This window comes from Jaculus jaculus, chromosome X (genome assembly GCF_020740685.1).
Source record: "Jaculus jaculus isolate mJacJac1 chromosome X, mJacJac1.mat.Y.cur, whole genome shotgun sequence".
NCBI classification, from domain to species: domain Eukaryota; kingdom Metazoa; phylum Chordata; class Mammalia; order Rodentia; family Dipodidae; genus Jaculus; species Jaculus jaculus.
This window is the reverse complement of record NC_059125.1, coordinates 39,783,823-39,806,624: the sequence shown is the minus strand read 5'-3', so window position 1 is coordinate 39,806,624 and position 22,802 is coordinate 39,783,823. Positions and strand designations below refer to the sequence as shown.

Sequence of the window (22,802 nt, the reverse complement as noted above, 5' to 3'; positions counted from 1 at the left end):
TAAATAGGTACCTGGTGTAAGATTTGAACCCTAAGTCAAGTGGAACTATGTACAATTCTGAGAATTGCTAGCAATATAAAGTAAGAGAGGAAGAGATAGGGAAGAAGCAGAGGAAGAAGAGAAGAAGGGAAGAAGAGCAAAAAGAGAAGACATTATTTTTCAAATCATTTTTGTCCAGATTAAATAAGGGGAAATGATAAAACATATGTAAGTTACAATAACTTTCCTTTTTTTTTGTTTGTTTGTTTTGGTTTTTTGAGGTAGGGTCTCACTCTGGCCCAGGCTGACCTGGAATTCACTATGTAGTCTCAGGGTGGCCTGGAACTCATGGTGATCCTCTTAGCTCTGCCTCCCAAGTGCTGGTATTAAAGGTGTGCTCCTCCACCCTGGCTCACTTTTCATTTTTAACTATCAACTGTTGAATAGTGCCCTAATTGCTCCCCAGAATAGTGATGGCAGCTGCTACGCCATGCTATCTAATATACTAGGTTCAGATTCAGAAAGAGAGTAAGTTAGGCAAGACCAGTAAGAAACATTGTATAAACATAAAATGTGAAAAGCCCCATGTGAGCAAAGCAGAACTTTTGATAAAACCAAAAGTTGTGCTACAAGGTCTTACCCTAGAAAGTTCTTAAAAAATGTCAACAAGTGGAGCAAAATTAACTCCAAGTGCAGATGTTTCATTTTGTCCATCTTACTTATTTGTGCCTTCCTTTAAGTCATAAACTGTCATAAAGATAAGCATAATGGGATAGCTTTGCTCGCTGAGAGCACTGAGTGTGGTGCCACAAAATAGTGAATGTTCCAAAGACTTTCGGGATAGATGAAGTCAGCCACATGTTACTTTACCCCAGAAAGAAACAAAATGCTAAGTAGATTGAGAAGTTTTAACTGGTGAATCTGCCTGAAGATCTGTGCTGGTTTTCTTTTCTTTCTTTCTTTCTTCCTTTCTTTCTTTCTTTCTTTCCTTCCTTCCTTCCTTCCTTCCTCCCTCCCTCCCTCCCTCCCTCCCTCCCTCCCTCCCTTCCTTCCTTCCTTCCTTCCTTCCTCTCTCCCTCCCTTTCTATTTCTATCTTTTTAGCAAGCAACTACTTTAATCCACTGAGCAATCTCCCCAACTATTAGATTTCTTTAAAAAAAACAAACAAACAAACAAACAAAACTATGAGCTGGAGATGGCTTAACAGTTAAGCGCTTGCCTGTGAAGCCTAAGGACACTGGTTCGTGGATCCATTCCCCAGGACCCTTGTTAGCCAGATGCACAAGGGGCCATATGTGCCTGGAGTTCGTTTGCAGTGGCTGGAAGCACTGGCACACCCATTCTCTCTCTCTCTCTGTCACTCTCAAATAAAAATGAACAAAATAGATAATTTTTTTAAAATGACAACTTCCATAATTGTAGACAATAAACCATCATAATTCTCTTCCCCCAACTTTCCCCCTTGCAATTTTACTCTCCATTATATCCCTCCTCCTCTCAATTAGTCTCTCTTTTATTTTGATGTTATTATCTTTTCCTCCTATTATGATAGTCATGTAGGTCATGCCAGGCACTGTGAGGTCATGGATATCCAGGCCATTTTGTGACTGGAAGAGTGCATTTTAAGACTTCCTACCCTTCCTTGGGTTTTACATTCTTTGCACCACATCGCGTGCAACGGGTGGTTTTACTTCAAAACTGATCTTGAATAAAATAGCATTAGTGGAATATATACTATACCTGAAAAAGTTCTTTGGATCATTAAGTCTGTTGCTCTATAACAAACCTCTTTAATATTAGGTGAAATATATATATATATATATATATATATATATATATATATATATATATATATATGGCTTTGCTACTTAAACCTACTTTTTCTACTTCCCATACTTCCTATATACTATCAGAATTTTTGGATACAAACTGCAGCTAACAGCTCCTAAAACTTCTTGCCATCATTTGCCCAGAGTAGAAATTCTTAGTTTTAATTCAGGTTCCCCTTAAGATTTTTGTGCAAAGTTGAAAAAAAAAAATACATATATATGATATGTATAATATATGCATAACTGAAACGATGTTTTCCTTCAGTTAGACATGTATAAAGCCTCATGTTGTAATGGGAGCAAAGAGAGAAGAGGAGTAAATTTTATTTAAATTTAAATATTTAAATTTAATATTTATAGAGAGAAAACTGTAGGGCACTTGTGTCATGCTTCTAGACTCTTCCATGTGTCTCTAGGATTATCATCCCATTTAATTGTCACTGAAACTCCACGAAGTATTTTATTATATCTGATTTCAAATATTATAACACACTAGGACAGTTAAATAAAACATAGGGACTTGAACATACAATTTGCTTTCCAGAGCCTCTTTCTTTCTACCATTTTGTTCCAGTAGTTACCTTTCTTTTATTTATTTTTTTGTTTGCACTTTGGTATTTTAAAGGGGACAGAAAACAAGAGTACATATAGCTGACTTTTGGTGCTGACTGGCTTATCTTCATATATTAAAAATTAACTTTGTTTGGCAACTGGCAGGCATCCCAGTCTGTAGACTTCCCCATTTTTTCACTGCTGCTAAAAACTGATAATAGACATGATCTGCCCTTGCCTGCAATGTACACATATATTTGCTGTTTTTTAAACAACTGTAAAGTTTTATGCACTTGAAATTTAAGTCCTATGAGTGACAACTGAAGTTGATCTGAGACTTATCTCCCAACACAATGAAATAAAGAAATTGCAGATCGCTGACTTTTACCTGCATCCTGACATCCAAAAAGCATTTAAAGGGACTTATAACAGCATCACCAGATCTACTGTCTGCAAGTGCAGACTGGTTCACTGAAAAGCTGAGCACTACTCAACAAAGTTTAGCACTTTGTTGGGAACTACCAAAAAAGGGCATTGTTCATGTTATGATACACTGAAATCTTTCTTAATACTAACCAAAAAAGGACATTGTAAATAAAGATCTGCAAGTTGTACGGATTATGAACTGGTATTTCTTTGTAAATTCTCACTTTCCAAGTCAAGTGAAATTTCAGCATTTAAATTTTTATGCTTTAAACATTTTGAATGCTAACTAAACAGTGCAATAAGCTAACCAAATTGGTCAAAAGATGCATGCACCCTCACAACACTTTTAAATATTTGCAAACTTTTTTATTGCAATATGCTTAGAACTTTGCTATCTTGGAACTGAATTAGAAATAAAGCTTGAAAGTAAACCTTGCAGAGATGAATATCCACCAGCTTTAAATACCAGCAAGAAAAAAGATAACTTTGGCTAAAATGAATTAAGATACTTTTTATGTAATGACTTTGCCATTCACAAATGGATTAAAGAGCAACAAACACTTGTCCAGTTAACACATTTGTTTTTTTTTTTTTTATTTTTAGAATATAGTCTACATCTGGATTAAAAAAAAGTTTTAAATAAATTTAAGACATATAACAACGTGGAATCCGTCATCATCCTATGTATAACATGTATAGAATGTCAGTTGATTCCACTTTGGATAAATCCACTTTCCCATCATAATATTATTTTCGCTGGCCGAATGGCTAGCTTCATACAAACTGGCATACTGCCAGCTTACACATACTGGGGTGGGGAAGGGATTGTGTAGAAAGGTATAGGATGGGTTGCCACAGGACTACTGTACAGTGTAACAGAAAATCATTAATAAAGTAGTACCGGTTACCGACAGTGCTGTTTGTGCGCTTATCACAATGGAATCGCAGAAGTTTCAGAGCAAAAAGACTTGAAATACTTAAGACAGGGCCACTGTTACAAAAAGAAATAGTGCAAACAGGAAAACTGACGCAATCCTACCAATGCCAGGGCCTCTTCCACCAGCTCAATGACAGGGCTGGCCAGGAGGCTGTGACCCGCCCTCTCCAGTACTCAGCTGGAGGCTACCCTCCCAAGTGTGGCAACCCTGTGTCAGTGCCCTGGCATGGCCCCTTCTCAGGCCCTTTACTCCATACAAGAACAGAAAAGAAACCCCAGGAAAGGCACAGGCTGAATGAGGGGTATCAACCCAGTCCCTCTTACCAAGGCAATACAGTAGGCCCCTCTGGGGGGGTCTTTGAGCCTTCCTCTCCAGCCACTACTTTCACAAATGAGGCCCTCTGCTACACACAGCCCCCCACATACACAGCCTAACTTTGCAATCTGCCCTTCGCGCCCCACAACCAGGAAGAAAATAGCTTGGAGGAAAGAGAGGGTGAAAGACCAGGCCCAAGAGGGTAGCTAGGCAGAAGCGGTAGCTCCGCCTCAGTGCCCCCAATTGCTGAAGCCAATCTCCTGCTTGTATCTGTTGGTGAGGATGTTGGCTTTGCGGGTAAGTTTGGAGAGCACAGTGTGCAGCCCCCGCAGATGGTAGTGGAACTGCTGCTCCAGATCTTCCTCGCCAGCTTCCCCGCTCTCCAAGTGGCTCAGGCCCACCAGGATGTCCTTGGACTTCCAAGGGCTGCTCTCCTCACTCCCTGCCGCTGGGGGCGGCGGCTGGTGCAGGACTCCCCACTCGATGTCGTTGCGGATGGACTTGAGCAGCACATAGTGGCTGTACATGTCCCTCGAGGGAGCGAAAAAGCTGCCATTGGCACTGCCCGGGCTGGGGGCCGGGGTGGTGCGCTCCTCCAGGCAGCCGCCACTGCTGCCTACCTCCACACCGACCTCGTTGTCTAGCTCGGGCTCGGCCAGGGGCACGTCGCGCAGCAGGCTGGGCACCATCACGGTCTGGTCCATGTTGTTCACGGCGCCGATGAAACGATTCATGGCGTTAAAAAGAGAGTGCTTCTGGTTATAGGTGTCGCAGATTTGCATCATGATGGCCGAGCAGGAGAAACACTGGAGCACAAGGGTAGGCGGCCGGGGAGAGGACCGGGTGCCCGCCTTCAGGCGCTCTTGGAGGCCCGCGCCTGGCGCCAAGCTCTAGCTGGTGAGGCGGGATTCCCAGCTCCTCTCTCTCTCTCTCTCTCTCTCTCTCTCTCTCTCCCTCTCTCTCTCTCTCTCTCTCTCTCTCTCTCTTTCTCTCTCTCTCCCGGTCTAACGCTATGCTTCAGCTCCTGGAAACTCGCGATGGCGGTGGATGGATGATGGGTCTAGCCTTGGCCTGGTGGAAAGCCTGCGATGAAAAGAACAGATTCACCCAATTAGCTTGCCTGGGACCTCTGTTCACGCGCTTCTCCAGCCCTGACTACAACTGCTGGCCTGTGATGGCGCCAGGGTGGCTCCCACAGACCAGGCGGTCTCATCTCCTCGAATACCAAATGAGAGCTTTGGGGTGAGGGAGGGGAAGAATGGGGTGTCCCCAGTTCTGATCCCTCCCACCCCCGCATCTCCCTTCGAAAAACCTAAGTGAAATCAACCACGCTAGCCGGGGCAGCCACGGTTGAGACACCCACCTCTTGCTCCGTGGTGTCCCCAGCTCCAGAAGCAGCTCAGTGTTTTCGTGGTTGGGGGAGACAGCTGCTGCCCTAAGGCGCTGGTGCGGTCAGTGGTCGGAGTGTGACTGAGGGTGGAGGTGGCAGCGTCAGCCCCCTGCCCATCCCAGGTGCTCAATTTATAGTCCAGGAAATGTGTCGCAGGCGTGCAGGACCACCCCTGAAGTCTACTCCTCCTACCTCCTCCAGCAGAAGACATAAAAGGCTCCAGCCCAATGACCGCGAATAACACTCACCAACCCTTTCTACAGCGGGGGCGGGGCTCGCCGGGCGGCTCCGCCTCTCGCCTGATACCGTGGCTGCGGCGGGGCGACCGGGCAGGGCAAGGAAGGGCAGGCCTGGGAGGGATGGAGCGGCCTCGCCCAAACACCAACCCAGCTCTGGGCTTGCAGGCTGGGGGAGGGCCACGCGTTGAGCCGGTGCAGAAGCCACCGTGGTCCAAACCCTAGGGCGGATTTGCGCGCCCGAGTTGGGAGAGCCAAGGGCACACTAGGTGGGTGGGTGGGATGACACGAATGGTAGGTGTCTGGGTGGCCAAGGAGCCCCTCAACTCTGAATCTAATATGGCTACAACTGCAAATTAAAGCCATGGTTTATTAGGAGACTTTGGGTAAGAGGAACTCGCTGTCGCTCCTATCGCATACCCAGACTTATGTAAGAAGAGTAGCTGGACATGCTGGGTTCACGTGGACACGAGGTGTACCCGCCATGATCTCCAGCTCTGCCCCCCCCCACCACCACCACACACACTGTGATCAACTGCTGGGGGTTGGGAGACCAGAGGCTTTTGCTTTACTCCTCAACGGGTCTTTGCCACAATTGTTGCCAGGTATGAAGAGAGCCCATCTTCTGCTCCTCCCCCACAAAAGATGAGTCCTGGTGGCGTTTTGGCAGGCTGACAGAAATTAGGACAGGTGGTGGGTATATAACAGGAAAGTAGAACCGTGTCCAATAATTTTCTGGACTATGTGTGTGTGTGTTCCACTTTCAAGATAGTTCTTAAGCATAGGGTTCCTAAGCTGTGTAGCAAAATCCCTGGATGGGACTTTTGCAGCTTTGCACTTTAAATTTCACTCTGGGGCTTCCAACCCATAGCTCATTTTCATTCTCCCATCTTTTTTGCGCTGCCATGTCGCTTATCTGCTAGTCTTCTCTGACAGTCTTACAGATAATTATGACTTCTAACTGTCAGGCCCTTTCCTCTAAAATCTTTAGAGGAGGCATCAGTACAGTATTTCCTTGCAGGACAAAAAAAAAAAAAAAAGTGTCCCAAACAAGGAGAAACAAATATACTGTAGGACTTATGTTTAAATATTTTCCACAACAAACTATCTTCCTTTTGAAGGGACAGCAGACTTGGTGTAACAAGGATATTGGCACCCAGTCTGGATGATCTCCCCTCTTAAGTCCTAGCTCTGTTTTTTTTTTTTTTTTTTTTTTTTTTTTTGTAGACAGGGTTTCATATATTCCAGGCTGGTGTGGAACTCCCATAGCTGAGGATGATCTTGAACTACTTAGCCTACAATCTCTTCCTCAAGTTTATCTTGCTCAGTGGATCTTAGGAAATCAGTAGAAAAAATGAAGAGAAAAAAAGCATTCAATAAAATTTAAGTACTAAAATAACCCCACTCTTCTTTAATGCACACACAAACATTTGGCAACTTTTTCACCCTCAGTTTTCTTATCAACAAAACGGAGTGTCTCCCATGGGAGAAACTTTTCCATCCTGTTAGCAATAAAGAGACCGGTAAAGGTTAAATAAGATAATGGATCTATCATTCATTATGTAATTTGTAAAGAAATTTACAAAGATTAATTTACTCACTGTAGGACCTTATCATACTAGAAGTATTTTATGTGAGGAATGAGAACCCATAAAGATAGAAAAATGCACTATGATGAGCCACAGACCCCTACATTCAGTTATTAGGCAGCAGGACAGTATAAAATAATCCAGGTTTGTTTTAAGCCTTTATGCTCAATGAGACTAAAAGAGGTGAATTTGGGAAGAACAGAATCCTAGTTCGCAATACTTGGTTTTCTCAGAAATTAAGACATACTTTATCTCCTTTTCCAGACACTCTTGGAATTTCAAGCATATATGTACCCATGAAAATTCGGCATTGCTCAGGCTTATTAAATGCTGGAATCTTGCCTCTTTCTCTCCTAACTAGTTCCAACAATGTGATTAATAGCTCACAGAAACGGAAACCCACGTGATCTAGCCAAGCGATCCCACCCCAAAATCAAGCCCAACTTGGGAGAAAGCTCCCTACTCCTTCCCTTTGGCCTCCATCCTTCTTCCTGATCCTTTTCCTTCGTTCGGTCCGGTCTGAATCATCCAGTTTCTAGACTTTCAGCAGCTACACTTAACACATTTCTTAAACTGTACCAGGGGATGGCTCATGGACCTGCCTGTTAAACTTCCCAAACCGGACTTCCCAGCTCACGCTCCCCGCCCTCCCCCCACCCGCCGCACCCTGGCCTACACAATAACTCACACCCACCAGGCTAACTCTGGAAGGAAATGGTTCTAGGGCCAGAGCTCAGGGCCCTTGGAATCACCCCACCGCCACCCCTCTTGCTTCAGCCAATCATAAGCCTTCAGAGAGTGTTATGTAAATTATCCTTTGGCCCCAGCCAGTCAGTAGCCAGGGACCCCTCCCTCCCCAGTGTCCTCTTTCACCCCAGCCCAGCTGGTGGCAGGCGTCCCTGGAAACTGGCCTACAGCCAGTTTTCCCTACGTAAGTCAGTTAAAAAAACACATTTCCTTGGGGTTCACATGGGAGCAAAACGGGTTGGGCCAGGATCCCTATGAGGCCAGCTGCATCTCTGCTCCAGGCACGGTCCCTGCTGTGATCTGGAGCAGGTTGGTGGTACTGAAAACCAGCTCAGGACTCATTTTGCCTACAGAAAGCGGGGGAAGTCGACTGTTGAACAAATAACTTTTGAACACAGACTAAAGACAAGGTGCCTGTGGTCTCTACTTTCTAACATAAACGCTGAATTCCTATTAAAAGCCTGCTCTGTGGTTCTGAGCCGCTCTCCTTGGTCCATAGCTCCAACTCCGGAGCTTTTAATTCTGAGTCATTAAAAAATATATTTATTTATTTGCAGAAGGGGGAGAGAAGGAGGGAGGGAGGAAGTGAGACGGGTTTAAAAAATCTACATCCATCGTATTATACATGCTATTATACATGTAATATTTTGTGCATCTTATTCTTGTATAGTGGAAATCTCTACGGACCAAAATAGAGAAATTTATTTATTTATTTACTCACTTTCTTATTTTGTTTAGGTAGAGTCTCACTCTATCCCAGGCTGACCTGGAATTCATTATGTAGTCCCAGGATGGCCTCAAACTCACAGCAATCCTCCTACCTCTGCCTCCAGGGTGCTTGTATTAAAGGCGTGTGCCACCACGCCCAGATCAAAATACAGAACTTTATATTACCTCACTTACTTTTGGATTATTATTCTAACCTGATTTAGTAGTTTATATTCTGATTCTGTGCTCTAATATAATTGGATATTACCAAGTGATCACTATTCTATATATTCATTCAAGTTATTTATAATTCATCCAAAGAAGCCCTAGGAAAAGGGCAAAGTGCGATTGAACATCTGGAAAACTCCTTCAGCTTGCTTGTTTCAGCCAGCTACGAATCATATTAACTGTATCATCATCTAGACCACAGAATATTATGAGAGGCATTGCTAAGTGCTTAGCTGATATATCAAGATAATAGCTAGCTTTCTTTGTATGAAGTTAAGAAGAACGGCATGTTTTTATGATGTAATCATTGTAGTTACTGTCACTCTATACACAAAGTAGAAATAGCTTTGAAACATTCTTGATCTAGGGAAAGTTGACAATTCTTTCCTTTTCCCCCACATGTGTATATGTGTGTGGTATGCATGTATGTATGCATGAATGTGGGTGCCTATGTCTGCAGATGCACATGTATGTGGAGGCTAGAGACTGACTGTGGGTGTTATCTTTGATGGATATTCTCATTATTTGCCTAGGCAGGATCTTTCACTGGAACACTGGGCTTGCAGATTCAGCTATTACAGCTAGCCAGCTTGCTATGATTAACCATGTTTCTGCCTCCTCAGCCCACTCTTCGTGCTTTCATGGCAAATGTTTTACCCATTGAACCATCTCTCCAGTACCCCCCCCATTGACAATTCTAAAATGTAAAGTTGATATTCTCAGCATTTCTACTTTTTTAAACAAAGAATATGATTAAAATATAATGTGGAAGATGAGAAAAAGAAAAACTCATTATAGGTTTTCTTACCATATAAGAACTTTTAAATTTATTACTAGATTTCTTCTAATGTCAGGATATTCTTCTATCATCTACCAAGATGGAGCAATGATAATGTACCTCTTTGACCCCATTGGAAGTATCAGTCGGGCTACATTAAATTCAGAAATCAAATTTAAATGGTGCAAAGTATAATATGAAATTAATTTTGGGAGCAAAGATACAATCACAGTGGTGGGGATGTTAACAAACTCTGGGCAGATGCACTCAGGCTGGAGTTGTCCCTGTAGGGGATGCAGTGTCCTGCGAGAGCAGCTATGCATGACTGGAACACAGCCAGCTGCTTGTTTGCCAGTGCATGACACTTCGTGGCTATGTGGAGGGCTGAAGTCACCGGGATGGCCAGAGCCCTAGCTGTGCACTAGCTGCAGAGATCTAAGTCGCTCCATCCTCAGTTTTGTCTATGTTCCAAAATGATTTTCATTCACCATTGATAACATTCCAGAGAAACGTATGATTAAATACCTTTAATATTTTTAAAGAACAGCGACCCATATGTAAAGCTCAAAATGCAGAAACAAAAATAGAAATAACTTAAAAATGAGAAGCTATGGAAGGAACTTCTACAATCACAGAGGGGAAAAAAATTGAAGCTGCTTATAAGGCAGACTGGGAAGTATACAAAGAAGATATGGACAGAATTTAACAAGCAGCTAATGCCAAGTCAGAAAGAAGCTTTGGTTTTAAAAAAAATCGGCAGAGATATTTAAAAAGTAATGCAATAATCGAAAAAAAAGAGAATTAACAATGCTTGGGAAACCAAGCTTAGAATATTTGTATGTCTGGAAAAAAATGCAAGAAGCTTCAGGTCAAACACTGCAGTAAAAGATGAAGTCAGGCTGGAGAGATTGCTCAGCGTTTAAGGTGCTTGCCTACAAAGCCTAACAACCCAGATTCAATTTGCCAGCACCCATATAAAGCCAGATGCACAGAGTGGCACATACATCTGGAGTTCATTTGTTGCAGCTAGAGGCCCCGTTGTGCCCATTCATATTCTCTCTCTTTTCTCTGTCTCTGCAAATAAATAAGTTTTTTTTTTTCTTTTTAAAAATATGAAGTGATGAGTTCGTGAAACTTGGAAGAAATCTACCTTCTCAAAAGCAAGGATATTCAAGACATGGTGGTGCACACCTTTAATCCCACCACTCAGGAGGAAGAGGTAGCAGGATTACTGAGTTCCAGGCCACCTTGAGACTACATAGTGAATTCCAGGTCACCTTGGGCTAGAGTGAGACTCTACCTCAAAAAAAACAAAACAACAAAAAAAGGCAAGAATATGTTCACCTTTCTAATGATGACAAAATTTGTTAGGCTAATGAGATCAAGTCTTTAGAAAAGTGGCTGAAAATTAGGTGAAGTGATCTCTTAAACATTTGCTGAGGAAGAAATAAAAAGATGATCTTGAGGATTGAAATAGTAGACTAAGTTGTAGTCACAATGGTTAGGCACAAGATACCATGTGAAGTTATAAAATTGGTCAGGCTAGAGTTAGTAAACATATTATAGTCAAATTCATGTCTTTCACCAACACACTTTTGCTAGTTTTGTGTGTGTGTGTGTGTGTATATAATATATATATATATATATATTAGTGCCTTGAAGACCAAAGATGGAAATTCCTGCAAAATCATATTTTATGTTTAAAAGCTGCCAGAGATAAAGATATTTCATGTAGTTGTAGCCACGAATTATATTTCCTTTGATAAAGGTACATCAGAGCATGAAGGTTTTTATACTATATTGTGATTATGGAAAGGGTCTTATTTGCCTTGTTTTTAAAAAAGATATACTCGAACTGGAGGTGGTGGTGCACACCTTTAATCCCAGCACTGGGGAGGCAGATGTAGGAGGATTGCCATGAGTTCAAGGCCATCCTGAGGCTACATAATGAATTCCAGGTCAGCCTGAGCTAGTGTGTAACCCTACCTAGAAAAAACAAAAAGATATAATCATTACCATATGTTTACCCCTATATAAATCTACATAGATACATACATATATACATGCATGTACATTTGAATTTTGTTGAGTCTACAGTGTCATAAATACAATATTATTCAAAGGATAGGTTCGATTATTCCATCTACATATCTTTTCATGTTTTTTTTAATAAATAATTCAACTTTCTAACACTAATAGTAAAAGAAATTAGAGTAGATATTGGAGTTAAGGCCAATTCAACTATATTAGATTAGATTATCTGGACAAAGCACTTGGGCAAATCTCATAATCAATGTGCAAGGAGAAAGGAATATTATGTCAAATAGAATCATTAATATATAAATGATATAAATCTGGACAAAAAATATGATCTATAGAAGACTTTGATAAGAACAAAAATGATAGAATACCAGAAAGATTTATAAAAAGGAAATAGTTAAGTGCTGGAAATTCAATTTGAGAAAAGCATCTCTAGAAAGCTAAGAAATTGAAAACAACAAGGAACAAAACAGGTAAACCAGAAAGTTAGACCATGACATAGAGCAAATGGCACAGCTAATTTAAAAGAAAATACCAAGCTCAGGGAAATAATAGAAAAAAAGAAACACAAAATTTAAGGCAGGGTGGGGAGATGTTCAGTTGGTACAGTGCTTGCCTTGAAAGCATGTGTTTGATCCTGAAAACAAATTTAAAAGATATCAGGTATGATGATGCCTGCTTGTAATCTCAGTTCTGGGGAAGACAGAGATAAGGGGATCCATAGGGCTTGCTGACCAGCGGCCAATCCAGTCTCCCAAAACAAAGAAATAGTGAACAGTGCTTGAAAAATGCCACTTGTAGTTGTTCTCTGGTCTCCTTTCACATACATACAAAAGTACACACACACACACACACACACACAGAGAGAGAGAGAGAGAGAGAGAAAGAGAGAGAGAGAGAGAGAGAGAGAGAATTAAGAAAAGTACATAGTAAATGTTGAATATATAAGATGAGAGCACAATATGACAAAATGCATAACCCATATCCCTGAAGAACCCCAAGAAATGAAATGAAAAAATAGATGTAATGCAGAAATTTTTTCTTGAAAAGTTTTGCTTATTCATGTTTAATAGGCACATTATATACCAGGTAAAATTGTTCAGAAGAATTGAAAAGCAAGTAAGCAATATTATTTGTAAATAAGGGAAAATGTGTGTGTGTTCAAGTATCCACATAGGAAATGAAGCCAATGAAAAGATAATTCAATGCACAAGGCACAATAGAGCTGAAAGAAAAATGTGCAATTTAAGAATATTATATCATTCAAGTTAAAAAAGCCAAAAGGTAGACATTCTCAAATATGAACTCAGAAATGCTTTTCCTCAGAAACAGTGTTAACATACTGCCAACAGCAACAAAAAAAAAATATGAAACAAAATAAAGAACTCAGGAATAAAGAAATAAAGAGATTTATGGTGGACTTTAATACACTTAAAAACAGAAATATGATTAATTGGTGTGGATATTGTAGTTGCATAACAAAATGTAATCATTTTAAACCCTAAGAATCAAAAATGTAAGCAGCAATCCAAGCAACAAACTTGAATGATGGGAGAATAAATGATAGCAGAGCTAATAAACTTTTATTGCAAATAGATCCGTTAATGATACCTAAAACCAAAATATGCCATTTAAAAATTACCAACATTGGGCTGGAGAGATGGCTTAGCGGTTAAGCGCTTGCCTGTGAAGCCTAAGGACCCCGGTTCGAGGCTCGGTTCCCCAGGTCCCACGTTAGCCAGATGCACACGGGGGCGCACGCATCTGGAGTTCGTTTGCAGAGGCTGGAAGCCCTGGCGTGCCCATTCTCTCTCTCTCCCTCTATCTGTCTTTCTCTCTGTGTCTGTTGTTCTCAAATAAATTAAAAAAAATTACCAATATCATTTTTTTCTCAGTTTAAAGGGATCTTTTAAGAATTCATATTTTCTATAACAATAATCACTTTTCTCAGGTTTCTTTCAATATCATTTCAGCTACTACTGAAATGACAACACAATTAATTTTAACATTTCTTTTTAAATTTAATTTAATTTTTATTAATAATTAACATTTCCTCTAAGGCAAGAAGATTGCCATGAGTTTGAAGCCACCCTGAGATTACATAGTTAATTCCAGGTAAGCCTGGACTAGAATGTAACCCTACCTTGAAAAGTCAAAGAAAAACATAAATGAATAAATAAATAAATTAAGGTAGTATGGTTAATAGAATTCTGTTACTTCACCTGAGTGCTAGGTGCTAATCATATGAGTGTGTTCATTTTGTGTTAAAAGCTGGTGTTTCTGATTATGGTGGTTTGAATTTAAATGTCCCCCATTGCCTCATGTATTTCAATGCTTAATCCCTGATTGGTGACACTGTTTGGGAGGTTTGTGTAGCCTTCAGGAGGAGGAGACTTGCTGGAGAAAGTGTGTCCTGGAGGAGTGTGGGCCTTGCAGTGTTGTAGGTGAGCCCTGGTTACTATATCCAGCTCTCTCTCTCTACTTCCTCCATGCTGATATGAAGATGTGGGGCCTGTTTTTGTGATACTTTTCCATCCATGATGAAACTTCTAGAAACTGTAAACTAGAAATAATACACTCTGTCTCCTTAAACTGCTTCTGGTTGGGTCTTTTGTTCCAGCAAACAGAAAGTAACTGATATGTGAGTGAATATTTTTCTTCATATATATTATCCATAAATAATTTTTTGAAAGTCCATTCAAGATATTGCTGAGAGAGCAGGGCAAAGGAGGAGATAGTATGATTGAGGAATCTGGTTTGGATTTGCATGCTCAGTGCTTGGAGGGTAAAACTGAACTGAATTGAAGTGGGTGTAGAGCTTTGGATTCACCAGACAAAGATTACTGTTTTACCTTTCTGTTCCTGTCAATTGCATTTTAAGAAGTCAAGTATTCAGGGCATTTTAGTTTCAGCATTCTCAGAGGTGACTCTATTGGAAAAAATAACTATGTACCCCTAAATGTTGTTTCTAAGTATTCATTTGTACAGTATATATACTGATGAATGCAAACACATAGAAATTTGATATTAGATATCCTTTCTATGAAATCTGTACTTCTCACCCTAAAGATAGAAAATTTCAAATTAGTGGAATTCTGAATCTCTCTGTGCCTTCATGTATCTTAAATTTGGACTGTGGGACATGTTAATTCTCTACATATGCTTTGAATCGGGTTGCAGTGCATAGATTATGATAACTAATTTTGCCTGAAAAGATCGATTTTAGGCTAGCATAAGTCCTCGGTAGTCCAAATTTCTACTTGGGTGCATAATCAATTTTCTTGTTTCCTAAATGATTTCATCATCAGTAGAAACTCAGAAATAAATATATGGGTGCACCATTAAGAGATGACTTGAGGGCTGGAGAGATGGCTTAGAGGTTAAGTGCTAGCCTGTGAAGCCTAAGAACCCCGGTTTGAGGCACGATTCCCCAGGATCCACGTTAGCCAGATTCACAAGGGGGCACACCCAGCTGGAGTTTGTTTGCAGTGCCTGGAGGCCCTGGTGCACCCATTCTCTCTCTCTCTCTCTCTCTCTCTATCTATCTATCTATCTATCTGCCTCTTTCTCTTCCTGTCTATCCCTCTCAAATAAATAAATACAAACAGAAAAAATATTTTTAAAAAATCTATAAGAGATGACTTGAGTTTGCTATAATTATTTTTGTTCCTGGAAAGATGTTAGACAAGGGAACAGATGTCCATTTTTAATTTTTGATTTTTATTTATTTATTTATTGGAAGACAGACAGAGAGAGAAAGAGAATAGGTGTGCCAAGGCCTCTAGCCACTGCAAGTGAACTCCAGATGCATGCACCACCATGTGCATGAGGCTTACATGGTACCAGGGTCCTTGGGTTTTGCATGCAAGTGTCTTAGGCTCTAAGCCATCTCTCCAGCCCCTGTTTACCTTTTTTAAAACACTGAATATCTTGTATAATTTCATTTTCAAAGTGAGCGATTACCTTGGCCAGAGGTAGAAAGTGTTCATTTGCAGCATAGTTTGCTCAGCAATATTTGTTGTGTATACTTATCTATGACTACACAGAGTACCCATAAGAATCACTCCTTGATTTCTGTTGGACAGACTAAAATATCTTTCAAGTTATGATTTAAATCATTAGCAAATTTAAGTAGGAATGGATCTTGGGTTTTAGTAAGAGCAATCTTGATTTACCTAGCAAAAAGTCTATTAAGTTAAAGGGAGAATGAGAACAGCGTTGACATATATTAAAGCACATCTTTCTCATTTAGTCTTCTCCTCTATCCAGAGATTTTCTAAATCACTGGGCTTTCATATAGAATCCAGAATATTCCAAATTTAATATTCTTGGGTGGGAGGGGTACAATAATAAATTAAGAAATTCTTAGCAAAAGCTTAGTGTTTATTCATTTCATTTTAATGTTTTCATTCAATTTCAGGCAGCATATTCAGCTTCATTATATCCAGGTTGAAGCAATTTTGCTGCCATTAAAGTGGCCAGTTCAGCTGCTTTTATAATGTTGCTATTGACCTACTGCAGGGAACATGCGTTTCATCCATTCAACCAATTCGTTCAAGTGTTTCACATTTCTTTGTTTCATTTGTATAATTCTTCCCTGGCTGAAGAATAAAGTGTTGGAGTTATTACTACCTAATGTCATGTTTAGTCAAAATTCTACTATTTTTTTATTCAAGCATAAGGCATTTTGCCTTCCTTCTAAAATACCACTCCTAACTGTATTTTCAAGACAGAAAGTGTCTCCTCTACTTGTGCTGTTGTTCTCCCTCCCTCCCTCCCTCCCTCCCTCTCTCCCTCTCTCTCTCTCCCTCTCTCTCTCTCTCTCTCTCTCTCTCTCTCTCTCTCTCTCTCTCTTCCTTTTCCTTCTCTCCCCTTGTTTTCTTCCCTCCTCCTCTCCATTTCCCAATCTTCTCTCTAATTCCTTTCCTCCAAGGGCCAAAATTGAAATGGACTAATTCCTAATAGGAATACAATGGACTTAAAAGTTCCTAATTATTTTGGAACTCTCTTTAATATAAAAGCAAAATATACAAGAAGGTCAAGTTCACATACAAGATACTGTATAAGGTGGTATAATAAATAAACAAAACAGAACAGGATCTTACTATACATTGTCAAAAAGGGACTAATTCTGCCTTCTAATAAAGGTCAAAGAAAAAAATTGAGTGAAATGATTACAATATCAAAATTAAGTAGAAGCTCATTTCTCTAATGGATGTTAAATTTACATGAAAGCTGGGGAGTGTCATACCACCTAGTGCAATAAAATGAGCTAAAGGTCTGGAGTCAGAGCCATCATGCATCTCACTTTTTGTAAATTGCTTATTTCACTTTTTTTTTTTTTGTTTGTGAGATCACAGGGGACTTGTACTCTCTGTAAACTTCAGTTCCTTCACCTTTCAAAGTTTGTGAAAGAACTAAAAGTTCTTGGAGTGAGGATGTAGCTCAGTTGGTAGAATGGTTACCCAGAGTTTAATCTGCAGGCCCTTATTTCAATCCCAGGCTTCTATTCCAGCACAGTGACACAAGCTTGCTGTACCAGCACTTGGAGGTAGGGATAGAAGGATAAAGAGTTCAAGATCATTCTCAGCTTGTATATATAGATAGTTTGATGTCAACCTGGACTACATGAAACCTGTCTCAATATGAAAAAAGAGAAAGAGAGAGAGAGAAAGGATTAAAAGTGAGGTGTATGACTGGTAGAATATCAGGCACATGGTAGGCAATAAATATAAATGTGTTGCTGGATGTTAAATGTTTTCACTGTATGTTGTGATAATACACATTGTGATGCTGCATATGAAAATTGAGATTTAAAATATATACTTATATATTATAAAATATATATTTATTACTTATTGAGATAGAGAGAGAGAGAAAGAGAGAGAGAGAGAATGTGTGTGTGTGTGTGTGTGTGTGTGTGTGTGTGTGTGTGTGTGTGTGTAATGGGCATGCCAGGACCTCTTGCCATTGTAGACAAGATCCAGATGTATGCATCATTTTGTGTGTCTGGATTTACATGGATACTAGGAAACTGAACCTGTGCCTGCAGATTTGCAAGTAAGCATCTTCATTGCTGAGACATCTCTGCAGTCCTACTGACTTTTTGTAGCTTTTCTATCTTTTGTAGTGCAAAACATATCTTGGGATATTGAACTCTTCTAACTAGAAAATTTTGGAATAGTGGATTGCATTAGTTACTTTTCTTGTCACTTTGATAAAATACCTGGCTAATACAATTCAAGAGAGAAAGGCTTTATTTCAGTTCATGGTTTGAGGGAATATCATGGTGAGGAAAGCATGACAGCAATTAGCTCTATGGTGGCAGGAGATAGCTCGGACTTCTCACCTTCTCACATCATGATGGAAAAGGAAGCAAGGAAGCAGACAAAGGACCAGAAGTGGGACCAGGATACAAACTTCAATGCCACCCTTCCAGGGACCCATTTTGTCCATCTAGGCTATACCTCCCAAAAGGTTCCACAACCTTCAAAAACAGCACCACCACATGAGCCAAAGGAACACTTCACATTCAAACTGTAGCAATGATCAAAAGTCCCCAACCTCCTTTTTCTCTTCTTCCCTCCCACCCTTCCTTCCTTTCTCCCTTTCTTCATTTTGAAGTGAGTTTTTTTTTTTTTTTGAGACACTTGGATTTCTTTTCCAGCTTCCCATTTGTATTTGATATTAGTGTCTCGCTGAGTTTGGTGGTGTAATCCAACCACTTAAGATGCTGGGCAGGAGGATAAAAAATCATAAGGTAGTCTAGACTACATACTGAGAACATATGTAAAGAACCAATCCATGCATGTCTAGCCACCAATCTCCTCAGGTCTACAAATTCTGGTACTCACCTCACTTCCCCACATGGCTACCAATGAGTTTGGGAAACATCCCAAACTCAATACATACAAATATAGACTTTTACATCCACAAATTTGCCACCCATTCAGTGTTATCTTTATCAGGACATGGGACCACTATCTAGCATGGCAGAAACTTAGAAATCGGCCCTGTCACTTCCATCCTTAATTTTTCAGCTCTAATTAGACACAAAGCCCCAAACCCACCACAAATCTGTCACTGTCTTATGTCTGGCATCTTCTTCATGTTGTGTATAGACTGACTCATTCTTATCTTTTATTTATTTATTTACTTATTCATTTATTTATAATATTCTTTGAAGTAGGGCCTCACTCTATTTTATTTTTATTTATTTATTTGAGAGGGCACATAGAGAATAAGATAATGATGATGTCAGGACCTCCAGTCACTGCAGAACTACAGACACAAGTGTCATCTTGTGCATCATGCTTATATGGATCCTGGGGAATTGAATCTGGGTTCTTTGGCTTTTCAGGCAAGTGCCTTAACCACTAAGCAATCTCTCCAACCTTATTTTCTTTTTTGAGGTAGGCTCTTCTCTAGGCCAGGCTAAGCTGAAATTCACTATGTAGTCTTGGGCTGACCTCGAACTCATGGTGATCCTTACACCTCTTCCTTATCGGTGCTGGGATTAAAAGTGTGTGCCACCATGCCTTGCACATTCTTGTCTTTTAGATAACAGCATATAGAGGTTTTTTCTAACCACTCACCTCAGGTAAATGCCAATTAATGCAACGGAAGATCCCATTATCATGTTTGTACATGTTTCTATCTCTCATAGTATTAATCACAATCAGTAAACATCTTTACTAATTTATATATTTTTATTGTCTTAAGCCAATAGAATATAGGAGGATTGGCACCTTGTCTGTGTTTTTAATCATTCCATACCCAACACCTCACATAGGGCCATATACATGAGATACTTAGTAAATATTTGTTGGATGAATTAAATGTTTCTTCATGGAGCATAATTTGATGCCTATAAGCTAATATGTCCTATGCTGTGCTATCAGGTTTTAAAATTAGGAAAGATTTAGATCAAATGCTTTGATAGCAACTATTGAGATGATTTTACTTTTTTTGATAAGTTAGTATGACAAATTATATTCTAGACTCCTTAGCATTAAACCATTCTTAATTTCTATATGAAATATCACTTATTTATAAAGTACTATTCTTTTAATGTATTTGTAGATTCTCTTCCTCAAATAAATGTGATACTTTTACATAAACCTCTCAGTAATGATTTAAACATCATTCCAACCTAGTCTCATAAATGAACACTGATGTGAAAATCATGCACGGACACAGGTAAACAAATATAATCCACCAATACACTCACATTATATGTCCTCGAGATTAAGAAAACATGGAGGCTTTAATTTTGCTTGCTTTTGTTTTTGGTTTTTCTTTTTCTAATTTTGCAATTTTTTTACAAACTCCTTTAACAGTGAGTTTTCTGTTAAGTCTAGCAAGTAGAGTAATGACAGAAATAGGATTGTGAGCTGTGAGAAAGAGGGCTTCCTTTGCAGTTTCTGCTGTTCCTGTCACATGCCTCTATTCACTCCAGCAATAGCACATGATTTCAGCCTATATTTTCTTTTGTTACCCTCAAAACCAGTTTAGTAGTTACCTTTGTGTTGCTGGGACAAACACTTGACCAAAAGCAACCAATGGAAGGAAAGAATTTATTTTGACTTAGAGTCTTAAGGGGAAGCTCCATGATGGCAGGGGAAAGCATGACATGAACAAAGGCTACATGTCACCTCTGCCATGGCAGGTGGAAAATAGCAGCAAGAGAGTGAGCCTACTAACACTGGCAGGCTAGGGGATTGTAAACGTCAAGCACTACATCAATAACACAACTCTTTCAACAAGGCTCCACCTCTCAAATAACTATCAACTGAGAACCAAGCATTCAGGACCGGAGTGTTTCTGTAGGACACCTGATTCAAACCACTACAGCAAGCCTCACAGTTTATGGACACCAACACCAACACCAACAACACATTCCTTAGAAGTCCTAGTCCCAGCTTTGAGCAGTTGAGCAGGGTAGCCATTCAACAGTCTGAGCATCTACTTCATAGGGCCTCTCCTCTGAACTCTTCTTAGATTTGGGTAATACCAAACTCCTCCTTCTTATTTTCCTAATCCAAGGGATCTTGGCTGTTTCTTTAGGTTTTTATGTCTGTATATTAACTCAATTTATCCTATTTTGCTCTTTTAGCCTTTCAGTAGTACAATTAATTCTCCATATGAAACTTTGCTACTAAAACCTTTTTCTTCAAAAGATACTTGCACACAGCAACTTTGTTTATTAGGTTGTTTGAGTTTTTTTTAAAAGAAGTAAGCTCAAGTCCTCTTTTTGTTTTGACTTGTATATTTTTATTATGTTATTTAATATATAAATATTTTAATATCCTTCTTGAATTCTAACTTTCATGATTGTCTTTACCATCTTGTTTTTAAAAATTCCATATTGGCTGATGCTAATTTTGGTGAATTGTTTTGTTTTACTTCATTTTCATTTGTCTGATATGTTTTCACCAGTATTCTAATTTAAATCTATGTATATAAAACATTTTTTGGTAAGTGGATTTGATCAGCTCCTACTTCTCTTTCATCTTTTACTTCAATCTATGCCTTGATTGCTTTGGATCTTCTCATCAGGTGATGTGTTGTAAAAATAGCATTTGGATGTTAATATATTTTAGTGTGTGCACACTTTAAATATTTAGATAACAGCTAGGCTGGCTATAACATTATCCAATCATATTTTTCTTCAGAAGTCTGAAGGCACTATTATCTTCCATGGTTGAATAATGCTGTTCTAGCCTTGTTTTATGGTTGCCTATAAGGTTTAATGCACCCACTGAAGTTTACTAACTTTAGAAGTGTGTGTGTGTGTGTGTGTGTGTGTGTGTGTGTGTGTGTGTGTGTGTATCAGGCTAACAACCCATCCCTTGAATTGGTGTACTTTTTGAAATAACAGATTCATATCTCCTTTCATTTCAAAAACAGTTTCCCTTAACTTTACCATTGAATATTTGGCTTGTTACATTTTTTTTTACTTTTTTCTGTAGGTGACTAGAATTTTTTTGTCTTTCTTCCCTAGTTATCATTTTCCCATTACCTGTCATGGTTTTGTCCTTGTCCACTTCATATTGCATATGTTTCCAAGCCTGATTTCATATTACTTGGTTTTTCAATATTTTATTTTTCTTTATTTATTTGAGAGAGAGACAAATAGATAGAGAGAGGGAGAGAATGGGCACATCAGTGCCCCCAGCTGCTGCAAACAAACTCCAGATGGGTGCACCCCCTTGTGCATCTGGCTTATGTCAGTCCTGGGGAGTTGAACCTGGGTCCTTTGTCTTTGCAGACAAGTGCCTTAACAACTAAATCATTTCTCAAGCCCCATATTATTTGCTTTTAATCTTAGTAATATTTATGATTTTTAATTTTTTATTTCAGTTGTATTTTCTAAAAAATCTGAAATATTTCATTTGGTAACTTCATTTGTGGCTTCTTGGGTTGCTTGTTTTATTATCTGTATTTTTCTATATGCCTCATTTTAAATAATAAATTTCACGTTTTTTAGAACAGTATCAGTTCCCTGCACACCTGAGTTAAAAGTACAAAATTTCTATATATCCCTGTGTCCATACATGTACACCCTGTTTGGCTAGCAAAATCCAGTAGCAGCATGATTCATTTTTTATAGTCAAGGAACTTATGCTGACAATCATTATAACCCAAAGTCCACAGTATACATTGCAAATTTGGTTTGCATTTCTGTAATTCTTTTGGTATTCAAATTTCCTAAGTTCTGCCAGCACAGCTTGTGTCTCTTTCTCAATAGCTTATTATCACTTCCTATCTTCCTTGAGCCCTTTTCCTGTTCCTTTTTGCAATCTTCCCAAGTAATTTATTTATAATTGTATATTTCTTATTGAGGGGAGTTACTTTTTTTACTTGAACATTTTTGGATCCTCTATGTCTGTCCTAACTTCACATCTAACTCATCATGAAATTACACTGGCTTACATTTATCTTTGATGTTAGGAGAGGTCAGATATGGCCAATGGCATGCAAGAAGAAATTTCTCTGTGGATTTCTAGGGAAAAGTTTATAAAATAGGACAGTCAACATTGGTAT

General features: G+C 39.4%; 1 protein-coding gene across 1 annotated transcript; it reads right to left on the bottom strand.

Annotated features, from left to right (window-relative positions):
• Positions 1-3,131: 3,131 nt before the first annotated feature.
• Positions 3,132-5,697, bottom strand: Mid1ip1 (MID1 interacting protein 1). Its single transcript, XM_045141115.1, has 2 exons — positions 5,404-5,697; positions 3,132-5,123 (listed from the first exon to the last, which is right to left on the bottom strand). Exon 2 carries the CDS (start codon positions 4,823-4,825, stop codon positions 4,271-4,273), a length of 555 nt encoding a protein of 184 aa, XP_044997050.1. The 5' UTR covers positions 4,826-5,123; positions 5,404-5,697; the 3' UTR covers positions 3,132-4,270.
• Positions 5,698-22,802: the final 17,105 nt, after the last annotated feature.

Coding starts and splice junctions, on each gene's coding strand:
- Mid1ip1 (XM_045141115.1), bottom strand. CDS start 4,825: ATGATGCAAATCTGCGACACCTATAACCAGAAGCACTCTCTTTTTAAC.